Source organism: Harpegnathos saltator, unplaced genomic scaffold (genome assembly GCF_003227715.2).
Source record: "Harpegnathos saltator strain DR-91 unplaced genomic scaffold, Hsal_v8.6 scaffold698, whole genome shotgun sequence".
NCBI lineage: Eukaryota > Metazoa > Arthropoda > Insecta > Hymenoptera > Formicidae > Harpegnathos > Harpegnathos saltator.
The window spans coordinates 1-13,650 of NW_020230535.1; the positions used below are offsets into that span (position 1 = coordinate 1).

The 13,650-nt window shown below is 43.1% G+C and overlaps 3 protein-coding genes across 8 annotated transcripts in view; all 3 read left to right on the plus strand.

Annotated features, from left to right (window-relative positions):
- The first annotated feature begins 2,583 nt into the window (after nucleotides 1–2,583).
- Nucleotides 2,584–4,525, plus strand: LOC105190642 (40S ribosomal protein S5). 2 transcript variants are annotated; one of them, XM_011153476.2, is made up of 3 exons: nucleotides 2,584–2,674; nucleotides 3,594–3,965; nucleotides 4,191–4,525. In XM_011153476.2, the coding sequence occupies exons 2-3, from the start codon at nucleotides 3,600–3,602 to the stop codon at nucleotides 4,473–4,475; spliced, it is 651 nt and encodes a 216-aa protein (XP_011151778.1). In that variant the 5' UTR covers nucleotides 2,584–2,674; nucleotides 3,594–3,599; the 3' UTR covers nucleotides 4,476–4,525. The 2 variants fall into 2 exon arrangements, with proteins under 2 accessions (XP_011151778.1, XP_011151779.1); XM_011153477.2 differs by having other exon boundaries at nucleotides 2,668–2,784.
- Nucleotides 4,526–5,194: 669 nt separating this feature from the next.
- ND-13B (NADH dehydrogenase (ubiquinone) subunit ND-13B) lies at nucleotides 5,195–6,259 on the plus strand. Its single transcript, XM_011153475.3, has 3 exons — nucleotides 5,195–5,433; nucleotides 5,593–5,754; nucleotides 5,950–6,259. The coding sequence occupies exons 1-3, from the start codon at nucleotides 5,413–5,415 to the stop codon at nucleotides 6,121–6,123; spliced, it is 357 nt and encodes a 118-aa protein (XP_011151777.1). The 5' UTR covers nucleotides 5,195–5,412; the 3' UTR covers nucleotides 6,124–6,259.
- Nucleotides 6,260–8,166: 1,907 nt separating this feature from the next.
- The window catches only part of LOC105190640 (uncharacterized), an 81,961-nt gene continuing 76,477 nt past the window's right edge, over nucleotides 8,167–13,650 (plus strand). For 2 of the 5 annotated variants that reach the window (XM_025305467.1, XM_025305468.1), the window contains exon 1: nucleotides 8,167–8,811. The gene's annotated coding sequence lies outside the window, so the exon portion shown is untranslated. Of the gene's footprint in view, nucleotides 8,812–9,553; nucleotides 9,702–13,650 lie in introns of those variants that run through there. The other 3 variants (XM_025305465.1, XM_025305464.1, XM_025305466.1) reach the window with 2 other exon arrangements.

Genomic DNA, 13,650 nt, shown 5'->3' on the forward strand with positions numbered 1-13,650 from the left:
ACACACAACACAGATAGAGGAGAGATGTGGTAAAACCAAGTTTATAAGCGTTTATCTAAAAAACCTCTATCCAGTTTTGTTCGCGGACGGCACACTTGGAAAGACGGACCGCCCGCGTCCTTACCTTTTCCAACTCACGAAGACGTCGAGAATACGACGATGAAGGCCTTGATAGATCGACCCGGAGAAAAGGTTTAGAAAACTTTAACTTCGATATCTCCTAAACGGTTAAGAATAACAGGCTTCGGACAGGTACCAAATTAAAGGCCCTTTCAAAACCCCTACATTTTGGACATCAGATGGCGACCTCCTACTCCCAATAGAAAAGCGGAAGAATATCGATCGAATGAAGGCTGGATATCGACGGAGAAAGGTTAGAAAACTTTAACCTTCGATATCTCCTAAACGGTTAGAGATACAGGCTTCGGACAGGTACCAAATTAAAGCCCTTTCAAAACCCTACATTTTGGACTACATGGTCGACTCTCTACTCCCAGTAGAACCGGAGATATCGACGGATGAAGGCTGGATATCGACGTAGAAAGGTTGGAAAACTTTAACCTTCGATATCTCCTAAACGGTTAGAGATACAGGCTTCGGACAGGTACCAAATTAAAGCCCTTTCAAAACCCTACATTTTGGACTACATGGACGACTCTCTACTCCCAGTAGAAGCGGAGATATCGACAGATGAAGGCTGGATATCGACGGAGAAAGGTTGGAAAACTTTAACCTTCGATATCTCCTAAACGGTTAGAGATACAGGCTTCGGACAGGTACCAAATTAAAGCCCTTTCAAAACCCTACATTTTGGACTACATGGACGACTCTCTACTCCCAGTAGAAGCTGAGATATCGACGGATGAAAGCTGGATATCGACGGAGAAAGGTTGGAAAACTTTAACCTTCGATATCTCCTAAACGGTTAGAGATACAGGCTTCGGACAGGTACCAAATTAAAGCCCTTTCAAAACCCTACATTTTGGACTACATGGACGACTCTCTACTCCCAGTAGAAGCGGAGATATCGACGGAGAAAGGTTGGAAAACTTTAACCTTCGATATCTGCTAAACGGCTTGAGATGCAGGCTTGTGTTTTGGCCAAAGTATAGTCCTGCACAAACCCTATTCTCACCATATATTTCTATCCTCAATTCCAAGTAGGAGCGGAAATATCATTGTTACAAGTTGGAAGTCTTTAACCTTCGATATCTCCTAATCGGTTAAAGATACATGAACGCGATTTTGGTTCGTAAATGGCTCATAGTACAGTTACGTTCTTGTACCACAATATAGTCCTTAATCAACCCTAATCTCAGCTTGAAGCTCGACTTTCAAAATAGCATCGTAGTTCCCCTTAAAAAATGGATGCAGATGGCTCCTTTTCCCAGTGCGGAAAGTCTGTGTCGCTGAAAACGTCATGTTGGCCGCTCGCACGTTCCTCTGTGAGATAAACGTGAACAGTAAAGGCTCGTCTACATTAACTGTAAGAATAAGGCTGTAAGGCTGTAAGCTGTCAGAGAATTAAAATATTTCATTTCGTATCTTGCAACCTTATTGCCATACTCTTACAACTATTGTAGACGAGCCTTAAGTAATGGACCCACTGCAGTCGATTATTTTTGTCATAGTCGACTGTGATTGGTTTATTTCTTACCGCTTATGCTTACTTCTTGTTGCTTAAGGCTCATCTACAATGACTGCAAGTATAAAGTTCTAAGCGTGAGCAGTGAATAATAGACCAACCACAATCGATTATTATAAGAATAATCGATTATGGTTGGTCCATTTCTTACGGCTTACGCTTACAACCTTTTTCTTGCAGCCATTGTAGATGGGCCTTTACTGTCATTGTAGACCACGGTTAAAACGTGGCTGTAAAGTTGTAAACCGTAAGAACTGACCAATTATTGCCGATTATTTTTGTAATAATCGACTGTGATTCGCCAATTCTTACAGCTTACAACTTACGACACGTATTGTAGAATGACCTTAAGGCCCATCTACAATGGCTGCAAGAATAAGGTTGTAAGCGTAAGCAGTAAGACATGGACCAACCATAATCGATTATTCTTATAATAGTCGATTGTGGTTGGTCTATTTCTTACTGCTTAGGGCCAGAGCGCAGACTTCTGCATAACGCATAATACACAACGCATAAGAGAATCAACCCGTCAGAGTTCTTCATTTCTGTCCTGAGGAGGGAAATGAAGAAAACTAATTAGTAATTCTCTTATGTATTGTGTATTATGTGTTATGCAAGAGCCTGTGCTTTTGCCCTTACGCTTAGAACTTTAAGGCCAGAGCACAAACTTCTGCATAACGCATAATACACAACGCATAAGAGAATCAACCAATCAGAGTTCTTCATTTCCCTCAGAACAAAAATAAAGAACTCTGATTGGTTGATTCTCTTATGCGTTGTGTATTATGCGTTATGCAGAAGTCTGTGCTCTAGCCCTTATTCTTGCAGCCATTGGCTGCGTTCCGATATTCACTGCCAGTACTGAAAATCTATAATATATGTGACATAAAGTATATATTTTCAATACTGGCAGTGAATATCGAAACGCAGCCATTGTAAATGGGCCTTTACAGCTAATGTAGACGAGCCTGTATGTCTAAAATAGTGAAAGAGAGAAAAAGAGAAAATATTGGAGCCGTAGATTTATTTGTAAGTCTGTAACATATAAATTGTTGTTATATTAATGTAATTGTTTAGATTAATGCAAATTGAATACTAAGCGATCGGCAATATCCAAAAGCCATTTGGTGATTGCATAGGTACGAAGTACGAATGTGATATCGTTATATTAACCCACACCCGAGTACGGTACAATTATATGCAGTCGTGTTTAGTCGTATGTGGCCACGTGTTTTGTCACTTCATTATTTCATGTATTTGTCAAATGTTTTTTTTTTTAGAGAATTCGATTGATTAGAAATTTGCTCTTCTCGCGATTTACTTGGTATAGCACGGAAACATCGTAAGATATTGAATGTTTCGCTACTCCGGCATGGTTCTAATATCTAGATTCAGAGATAAAGCGAATCGATACTTTTAAATAGTGTTTTTGTAGCGATGTTTGTAAATGGATAATCTATCTTATGATTTATGAAGTATTTGTTCATAATCTATAGATGGATTTATTTTCCTTCAATTTGTCTTAAATTGCTATAAATTAAGTTGCTTTAATATAACATAATATGATGGTAGTTATAATATGATGGTAATATAACATAATATGATGGTAGTTTATATTATGTGATTTTGAACTTGTTTCTTCAGTTTAGTATTTATATATAGTATTTATATTGTAATTCATACATTTTGGAAATATTAATAGAATTATTTTCAGTGATATAAAAAGGAGAATTATATTGACCAATTTGTTGACTCTTTTTGCCCTAATATTATTAAAATTCATTGCATACAGGAAAACATAAACTATAAGAAATTTGACTCACCAATTGATTATTTTCCTTATGATCCAGGAATATTCTATATGACTGATTAATTTTCTTATTGTTCATGTCTGAACACATATTTTTATATGTGCTATGGATGTAAAAGATTCTTTTTGTTTTTCAAGTAAACAATGGAAGATAAAGGTGAATTTGAGGATATGGTGGTAACAACCACTAATACATTGCCAGTTATTATGATGACAGAATTGCCAGAAATTAAATTATTCGGACGCTGGAACTGTGATGATGTCCAAGTAAATGATATGTCTTTGCAAGATTATATTGCTGTTAAAGAAAAAAATGCAAAATATCTTCCACACTCAGCTGGACGTTATGCAGCAAAGCGCTTTCGAAAAGCACAATGTCCTATTGTTGAGCGTCTAACAAATTCTCTTATGATGCATGGCAGAAATAATGGAAAAAAGTTAATGGCTGTAAGGATTGTAAAACATGCTTTTGAAATTATTCACCTTCTTACTGGAGAGAACCCTTTACAGGTAAGTTTATTAGCTATTCTAAATCTATTTTTTATATTTAAATTCAGAACTTTATGAATAGTTACATATTAGAGAATTTAAATTAATCTAATACCAGAATTTATTGTACAAAAGTATATAATTTTGTTTTTTTTTTATATTCTTAATAAATTTGTAACAAATTTGTACTTGCCTATTTGATTTTATTATATAACATCATTCTTAAATTAAATGTTTATGTTGCAGGTTCTTGTCACAGCTATTATAAACTCAGGACCAAGAGAAGACTCCACTCGGATTGGTCGCGCTGGTACAGTTAGAAGGCAAGCAGTAGACGTATCACCATTACGTCGAGTTAATCAAGCTATTTGGTTATTATGTACGGGCGCCAGGGAAGCTGCGTTCCGAAACATAAAGACAATTGGTGAATGCTTAGCCGATGAACTTATCAATGCAGCTAAAGGTTCATCCAATTCATATGCAATTAAGAAGAAGGACGAGTTGGAACGCGTTGCTAAGTCCAACCGATAAAATCCCTCATTATGTACATATATGCGAAAAATTAAATAAATATATCTCATTAATTAATTTAATAATCTTAAAAAATATTTAAAAAATTTTATATTTCTAAATTATTCTCTTTATCGTACGGTAAAATATTTACCCGTTCTAAAACTTAAGAAAATATAAAAGTTTGACCAATTTTACATAATTTTGGCTGCATATATTTTAAAATCGTTTTTTAATCGGTTTTTAATCGTTTAAAATTGAGGTATATATCCTAAGATATATACGGCACATGACAAGTTCGAATATCTAAAATTAAAAAATTAAAAAAGTTAATAGATTACGTTATCTACTCATGTCAACATAATTGTCATTTTACAAAAAATATAATTCATACAAAATTTATATACTTGATAGACACGATTTAATTATCATGTGCAGTGCAGACGATATGAAAGAATGGTATAAAAATAGCAGTAACCAAATTAAAAGTGTATAATAAGAAAAATCTTAGCTCGAATATATTGCATATGTTTAGTATGATAATAGTAAAGTAGTAATAAAGAAGCAAATAGTTTATAGATATTATATTAGATAGTGCTGCTATTATTTGCAAGAAAATTGACTAATCAAAATTGATTATTCTCTTTGTGGCCCAAAAATATTCAAATATGATTATTTAATTTGTTGTTTACATCTTACTGCTTAAGTTTTTTATGTGCCCGAGTCTTTAGGACCTTTCATATTTATTTGAGTTTCACGGGCTTTATTCTTCGTCGGTACTTCGACCTCGATTTATTGCTGGTAACAGGTGACTCGTAACGGAGACTTTGGAACTAACGACAGCCGATCTGTTTCATCGGTTGGACACTTCGTGTTCGTAGCAAGTGAGTACTTTGAGGTTAAAATTCTTGTAGAGTGAAGTCTTGTATGAAACAAGTGTTAGGTAATATTTCTAACAATGGCAGGTGTTCTCAAGAAGGTAATTGTATACGTGTAGACACGTGTAGACGTGTAGACTATTTACTTATTTAAAATATTAACTGTTATTAGGATTTACGTTGAATATTTTTATCCTTATATAAATAACTCTGTTATGAAAATCCGGAATTTATTTCTTTTCATGTTTCTTTGCTTATAGACCACACGTTTAACAGGACTGGCTGTGTGCAAAACTCCTCATGAGGATATAATTCCGATATATAATAAACTTCTGAAATTGTTAGAGAAGTTTCCGCAGGATTATACTTATCGGACAGAAACAGAGAAACTCGTCAAAAACAGATTGGACATTGTGCAGAAAGTAAGAACAAAGTGTACTATTGCAACAACATTCATATGGTCTGTTCTTTGTAGCTGCATTGTTGAGCTGGTGCAATAAGTTAAAGTGAGATAAATATAGGTTTTCTCACTCTAGTTTATTGCACCACTTCAGCAGTGCAGCTACAAAGAACAGACCAATAATTTCAATCATTTAACAAAATATGATATTTTATAGAACACCAACATATTAACTATAGAAGAAAAGATAGGCTGTGGACAATTCGAAGAAATTTTAATACAAGCCAAAAGCGAAGTATCATTAGCACAGAAAATGCTAGAATGGAAACCTTGGGAGAAATTAATACAGGAGGCACCAGCCAATCAGTGGACATGGCCGCCACATAAGTAAATTTAATTATAGATGTTTGTATATAGTATTTAACACTGATATCAGTGCAAATGAATTGTAATTAGTTTAGTATTCAAGAATATGATATATCTCAATATGGTATGCTGTTGGTTAATAAATATTTCCTGCAAATTTACCATATTTTTAGTCTTATAGATAAGTAAAGCTTCAATAAAATTGAGATATCGTATATCACTTAATCCTATATATTGATAAATATAATTTCACTGAATGACTGCAATCATCTGTCAGAATAACATTCTTACTAGGATTTTTTTTTCTTTTTTCGTATTTTTACACGAGTCAAAGCGCTGTGGTGGACGTTCGTCGATTCGTTATCGTTATCATAAAAGTACAGCTTGATCGATTCAACATGACAATTTTCTCCATGCGATTCCGTATGGCCGCGAGGCACATAGCACCTGCGCTTTCACACACTTGATAGGATTAGTACGAAACGAGGTCCATCGCGAGGATAATTCCCAAGTGTAACCAATTACGATTTAGCTCAGCGATCCAAGGTCGCCGATGCCATATGACGCGGTCTCGCTATGCCATTACGTTACACGTGAACATTCGATTAATCACAAGTGTCTCGTATGATTTATATATTTTTCTAATTGACCAGGCGCGTATGCACACGATCTGATGAACTCAAATTTACTATGAATTCTATTCAAATTTTATAGATTTCTGCTGTGATATGTGTACGCTGTACGATAGAACACGACAGATTTTCATCCGAGATGTCTGAAATTTCATCAGCGAGTTTGTATAGGATAATCAGATCATATTTCTACGCGTGTTTTATTTCCCGCACTTTCGCGAATTGAACGCGAATTTCGTAATCGCGCGTGCCATTGGGTTTTTTACCCGATTATTACTGTACGGTAATATCGTACTTTGCTTCACATTCCTTTTCTTATATTAATGTATTCCGGCCGTAATAAACCGGATGTCTGTACCTCGATACCGCGGTGGGTCCGTCCGAATCGTTTCTCGTCGCTCGTTCGACCAATCATGATTGGATCCCGCGCGCGGCTAAGTGCACCAACGAAAAAACGAGCCGATCGAGCGCGGGCTCGAGGCACCATAATTTCGTGATCGTCCGCCGAAACCTGACGCCGCGGTCCCTCTCTGATCGAGAAGCGCGTGTTGTACTCAAGTTTATGCTCGTGTACGATTATTAGATTTTCGAGCTTACTTGTAAACCAGCCAGGTTAACGACGTGCGGACAATTTAAACTCGAATTCGATTGAAAGTGACATGTACTCTTGTTGAATTGTATCGGCCGTCTCGTCACCAATTGCGCCAATGACAATTTTCAAAATTTCGAAATCTCCAGAGTTCGATAAGAATGAAATTAAAAAGTTAGTTGAGACACTCATTTAAATATCCAAATCGGATAGAATATTTTCTAGATTGAATTCTTATGATCTTGCTTTCATTTCAACTTGGAGTTGCAAATACACAATTATTTACTGAAGATTATTGATAATATTATTATTATTAATTATTATTATTATTATTATTATTATTATTTAAACATTATAAGGGACCAATAAAGAGGTGTTTCGTGGAAATATCGTCAGACACATACAGGTGGTACAAATTTGTAGATTCTCCCAAGACACGCCGAATTTCTGAGAAATTCGCATTCGGCTACTTTAATATACCTTATTTAATGTTGTCAAAGAGAGATACCGGGCATGAATAAAAATTGAGAATAAGGTTGGAAACAAAGTCTTCCGCCAATTGGACGACGCGCGATATCTCTGGAATCCGATTGGGATTGGGCGCGACGTGAACGCAGCTCATCAGAGCCGCTTCCCGCGGAAGAGCGTCGTCCTTGCGTCCCCTTTAAAAAGCCGTGGCGACGGCGGCGGCGGCGACGGCAGCGCGGCGCGGAAGACGGACCCCCGAGGGGTGGATAGAAGAGAAAAGCGAAATGGAAAAAGGTATACCGTTCTCCGGCGGAGGTAAACGAGCGGCATGGGCGCGGGTGGGAGAGCAAGAGCCGCGTTGCGCTCGCTCGCTCGTTTGCCTCCTCCTCGGGGTCCCGATTCCGTGCCGCGGTGAAGGCTCGCTAGGCTCGCGCGCGGCTCTCGCACTCGCCCGCGAGACGCCGAGCGACAAGCAGCGGCAAGGTAGGAAGCAAGAGAGAGCGGCACGAAGCGGCAGCGTCCACGCAGCACGCGTCATCGCGCGTCCCGTCGTCTCCCCTTCCGCCCTCTGGCTCGGACGATGTAAACACGGCGGCCGCAGTTCGGCAGCAGGTGGTTGCAGGTGCAGAACGCGGTGTTACGTCGCTCACACGCTCCTACGTGGTGCGACACGTAGCACTACCAAAGGACGCCCGGTTCCCCTGGGGAAGTCGAATTGCGTCGCGTCCGTGCCGCCGCGGCGATCGACAGTGATCGTGACACAGTGCATGACATCCGCTCGTTCCCCGCGTTCTAGAGATCGCGACACGACAGTGCGTTATTATATACCGTTCTTCAGTCTGCGGACGGTGCAGTGATCTCTCGTGCCGGCCTGGGTCCGCGGGTTCGATTGTGTCGGATCGAGAGGAAGAGGGAGGTGGAACCAGAGAGACAGAGAGACAGATAGAAAGACAGAGAAAGAGACAGAAATAGAGAGACAACTCGCCGGTGTCGTGGGAAACGGAGCAACGCCGCGGATTTATCGGTGAGTATTAATTTTGTATTTCCCGGATCGCGGACAGCGATATATCAGCGAGAAAGAGAGAGAGAGAGAGAGAGAGAGAGAGAGAGAGAGAGAGAGAGAGAGAGAGAGAGAGAGAGAGGAGAAACACTTCTCTTCCGGGTTCGGCTTCGCGGTACTTCGGATTTTGGTTTCGACGCGTTTGCGCGCGGATAATGTCGCGCGACGCATATGCGTAGTATACACATAGCGTACTTTAACATTAAGGACCATCGCACACAAAATAGGGAGTTTTTGCAACACCGTCTCTCAGATACGGTAAACGTTGACTGTGAATGCCACTGCGGCGCGATTCTTTAACTCGTTATTGGAGTTAACGACACTTTTGTTATCGTTGCGCAGCTTTTGTATATCGTAGAAAAGCTGCGCAACGATAACGAAACTCGTTAACTCCAATAACGAGTTAAAAAATCGCACCACTGGTCGCGTAAATGGCGACGTTATTTCTGAACGAATAACGTTCAAGATTTACGTTTACCATATCCGAGAGACGGTATTGCAAAAATTTCCTAATGACATAGATGCATATGCATAGCGTAAGCCCGCCTCGACCAACGAGCATCTAGGAAAAAGTTGCCATATTGATTTATAGAGCATAACATAACTTTTTTTCTAGACGTTCATTGGTCGAGACGATCTTATGATGTGCATATGCATCTATGTCACTTTGTGCGCGATGGCCCTACGCATGTCGCGCTGCCATCTTCGCATTGATCGGTCGAAATCGTTCGAATTTGAACTCGGACACGCGGGTGTGAAATTCCTCCGTCGTGCAAATTGGGAGGCGATTTCGAATGGACAAATTGTGGAATCGAGATCGTGTCGTCGAGCTGCTGAGCTTTCCGGACGTCTCGGTGAGTCTCTAGTCAACAGTCTTAGATAATTAACCTCAAAATTGAGACAGTTCGCTCGGAATTGGCTGTTCTTTTTCGAAGAACCAACGCACGCTTTCGCAGCTGAGAAAGAAACAGTTGTACAGTCGAGACTCGCTGAAAAATGAAAGAAAGAGAGAACTAGCGCAAGGTAATGCAAGGAATGCTGCGGAAAAAAACAGACCAATTGTCTGATCAGCTCGACTTGACCACTTTAGGCTCAGCCTAGTTTGACTTAGAATTAGTTCGTCGTCTCGCAACGGCGACTGTTGTCGCGTCGACGTGTCGTTCGAGAGAGAAGGAAGGGTAACGATGCGTCGAGTAATTCGATTCCGAACGATACGAGGGAATCACGAGCATGTCGCGAAACTACGTGTTCGTACGCACGCACGCACGCACGCACGCACGTGTAGCGCGTCCGTTGGCACAACGAGAGGCGGCTTGCATGCCCTATTTCCATTGGTCGTACCTCTCGTTACATGGTCCCGTGCACGTGTGCGTGCACGAGCGACGGTGGCACAGGTGGTATCCATGAGAGCGACGGCACGTCGCCGTGGGTCCGCCGCGATTAGAGCTTTTCGACTGTCTCGCTCGCGTGACGTTGGCCTGCTTTCGAAACATCGGCCGCCTCTGCGCCGCGTACGAGGGAGATACGCATTCTCACGCGGCTAATTTCTATCGGACACGTCAATCATCAGAGGCCATTAGGCTCGCTTTTATATTGACGTCTCGGGACGTATCACACTGACAGAGAATGTTGCGTCTTACGCCTCGGAATTACTCTTCCGTCTGAATTACTCTCGCACATCGCTCGCGCGAGGAAGACTGCGAGCCGAGTCGGCCTCTCTCTTTCTCTCTCTCTCTCTCTCTCTTTCGCGCGCGCGCTCTCGTTCTTGCTTCCTCAACGCGTCGGACAGGCGCGCTTGTCGATGATGGACTATCACGGGTTTTTTAGTCGTCCGCTCAGCTTTGATTGATTGCATGGTAAACAGAGGGGAGGATCGGGGAGGCGGAAAGGCGAGACACGAAGTATGTAATGCGAAAAGAGGGGAGAGGCGGGGCATACGCGGGAGCGAGATGAATAGTAGCTGCGATGCGAGAGTCCCGCGAGAGAGTCTACGTTTTTCCGCGATTCGTTGATCGCTCCTGATCGTCGGCTGTAAATTCCGAAACGCGATCGACTGGCTGTGGTCCATCGGCTGTCCGCGTTTAGTTACGTAGCTGCACGCTCGTTACAGCGCAGCCCGTTCGTGCGCGTCCTGCACGCATAGCACGCACGCGATGCCGCCGCCGCCGCACGTGTGTGCGTGAGAGAGCGCGCGCAAAGTTACGGAATGCGCCGGAGAATTTTCATTGCGCGCGGTCTTGATTTTTTCTTGCTGCGCCAGTAGCATCGCCGTGGTGAAAATAGTTGTTTACCTATAATAATTCCCCGGGTGATCAACCTCTGAGGCGGTTATTGCGACCATTCGCGTTATGGGAATGCGCGTCTGATTATCGTCGTGATTTACGGGCCTTAAAACGTGGGAAAGCCGGCGCTTTTTACACCGTACTAAATTTTTATTCATTCACTAGGCTAACGACCGTCTCGGCTCCCCGACGAATCCTTCGCCGAAAAAAGGCAAAGGAAAGAGGGAACGAGAAAGAAATATTCGCAACCAAGGTTACCGCGTTCAGCACTATTCTCGCAAGTTCGATAGAACGTTTTTTTCCGACTTTAGAGAAGCACGGCTGGAGGCAATTAATCCTCCGGTAGTTGAGAACCATTACGAACGGGTTTCTCTCTCTCTCTCTCTCTCTCTCTCTCTCTCTCTCTCTCCCCCTCCCTCCCTCCCTCCCTCCCTCCTTTCCTCCCTCTCTCCCTCCTCTCATTTTATCTATCTCTCATGAATAACCATTGTAGTAGTGCAAGATCGCTGCTCCGCAAGAAATTCCCCGGCAACTTCTTGTGCGATCGATCTTAACTTCTGTTGCTGTGTAAGCGTCCTGTATGTTATCGTATCTGGCAGTCGAGTGTGAAAAGGATCAACGACTGTTAATTCGCGCGAGACGGGACTCACGCCTACGACGTGAAATTCGTGTCCACTGCGTATCTGGTGCAAAATTATCCGGACATGTCGCAAGGCGCGTCGAATCGGCAATATCAGCGCGTGCGAAATCTCGTGACGGCGGTTTCAATTCGGTCGAGAGGCAAAGGACGAATAGATCGGCGCGTATACCCTCTCTCCTCTCGAAGAGCGCAGGAGCGAACAGAACGCGCGGCCATGTCCAGATAGAAAAAAAAGGAGCCGCAGTCGCGGCGGTTCGCACTCGCGCTCGCTCGCGCGCGGGCGATATTCTAAGGCGGAAAACAATGCCGACGTAGACGAGCATCTTTCCGCTTGCACCCAAACACAATGCGCGATTTTTACGAGCGCCGGCGCACGAGGAGAGACGCGCGCGCTCGCGCGCGTTATGGCCCCCTCGGTATAACCGAACGAGGAGCGGCTGAAAAATTTCACGCCGGCAATATCCTCGATACAAGATTCCCCATGGCCGGACGGCTCGCGGCTCGCCTATAAACGTCGCATTCTCTGCCGCGGACACGCGACTTACTGCATTTCGGTGTCCCTCGTTTCCTCGCGCGCGTCGCATTCTGCGAGCTTTTCATTCCGCGTTTGTTATTCGTACTCGTGGCTGTGATAAATTACCTCGAAACACGCGCACGCGCCTGGAAACAGGTGGTCTCTCGTAAATTTCTTTCGGGCAATCGGCTTCTCTTGCTTCTCTATTATTCTCTCATTTACGCGAACATTATCACATACACCGTTTGGCGTCCTTTGACGCCCAAGCCCTCGCGAATCAAGTCGCTTGAGAGCGAAGGGGCAGGGAAGTTTGGCGAAACCGTCGCGTCGTATCGTCGGAGCGGTGATTTTCGGCCGGAGCCGCAAATCCACCTCGATTATTCGGCGGAACCGCGCCTCGGAAACGACGTGGTAACTCTCGCGGATCTCTCTGCAATCTCTGGCCGACGGAGTATGGAAAATGACCGCGGAAAGATAGCTCCTCTGCATTGTAACGTTAACGTGCCGTGACGTTGCCCCGTTAGAGCACTCTAGGTGGCCTGGCATCGCGCCCGCGTCGATCGTGAACTTTATTTACACTCTGTCGTGCCGAATCCGACGCAGTCGCCCTCCGCATCTCTGCGCTCCGCTCGCGACCGCGATAGTCATCTTTCACGGTGTTACGGTACTCGCCGTGCTCTCGCACCGAAAACTGTATTTTCCCCTTCCTCCTCCTCCTCCTCCTCCTCCTCCTCCTCCTCCTCCTCCCGTCGCTCCCGAAAAATCCCATTATTCTCGTCCGTGATGTCCCTCTCGCACCTCGCCTAATTTAGCAGACGAGTTAATGAGGTGTGATGCACAGAGCGATGCCGGCAACATCCCGCCGTCGGCTCGAAAAGCGCGAACGGTCGAAATTTCGGCCCTGTCGGCTCTGCAAATTAACCCTGTGTGAATCGAATTTTCGAGAAACCGACGTTTCTCGTAGAGAGACGTTTCCGGTTTTAACGGACGTTCAATGACCGACGAAGAAGATACACCCGCGGCGAAGTATAAGCTAATCTTTACAGTCTGTCGCCATTTAGCAAGTTTTACCTCGACGATCATAAGTCTCGGACTGTTTGTTGACCTGTACGTGTACTTACTTCGCACAACGAGAAATATTGTCGAGTCGAACAGCAGAGTAACGGTTCATTAATACGAACTTGTAATTAGCTACGACTCGGGGTATGCTTTCTTCAAGCGTGTAATCCACCTTATTTCACTTCGATCACGCTGATATTTTATCGCGAGGGTTGCATAATTTCGCGTCTCGCATGGGAGCAATATGATTATTCCCGCTGTATCAAAGTTTGCGCATTCCTGAGAGACATCGTAAATCCAGATAGCGT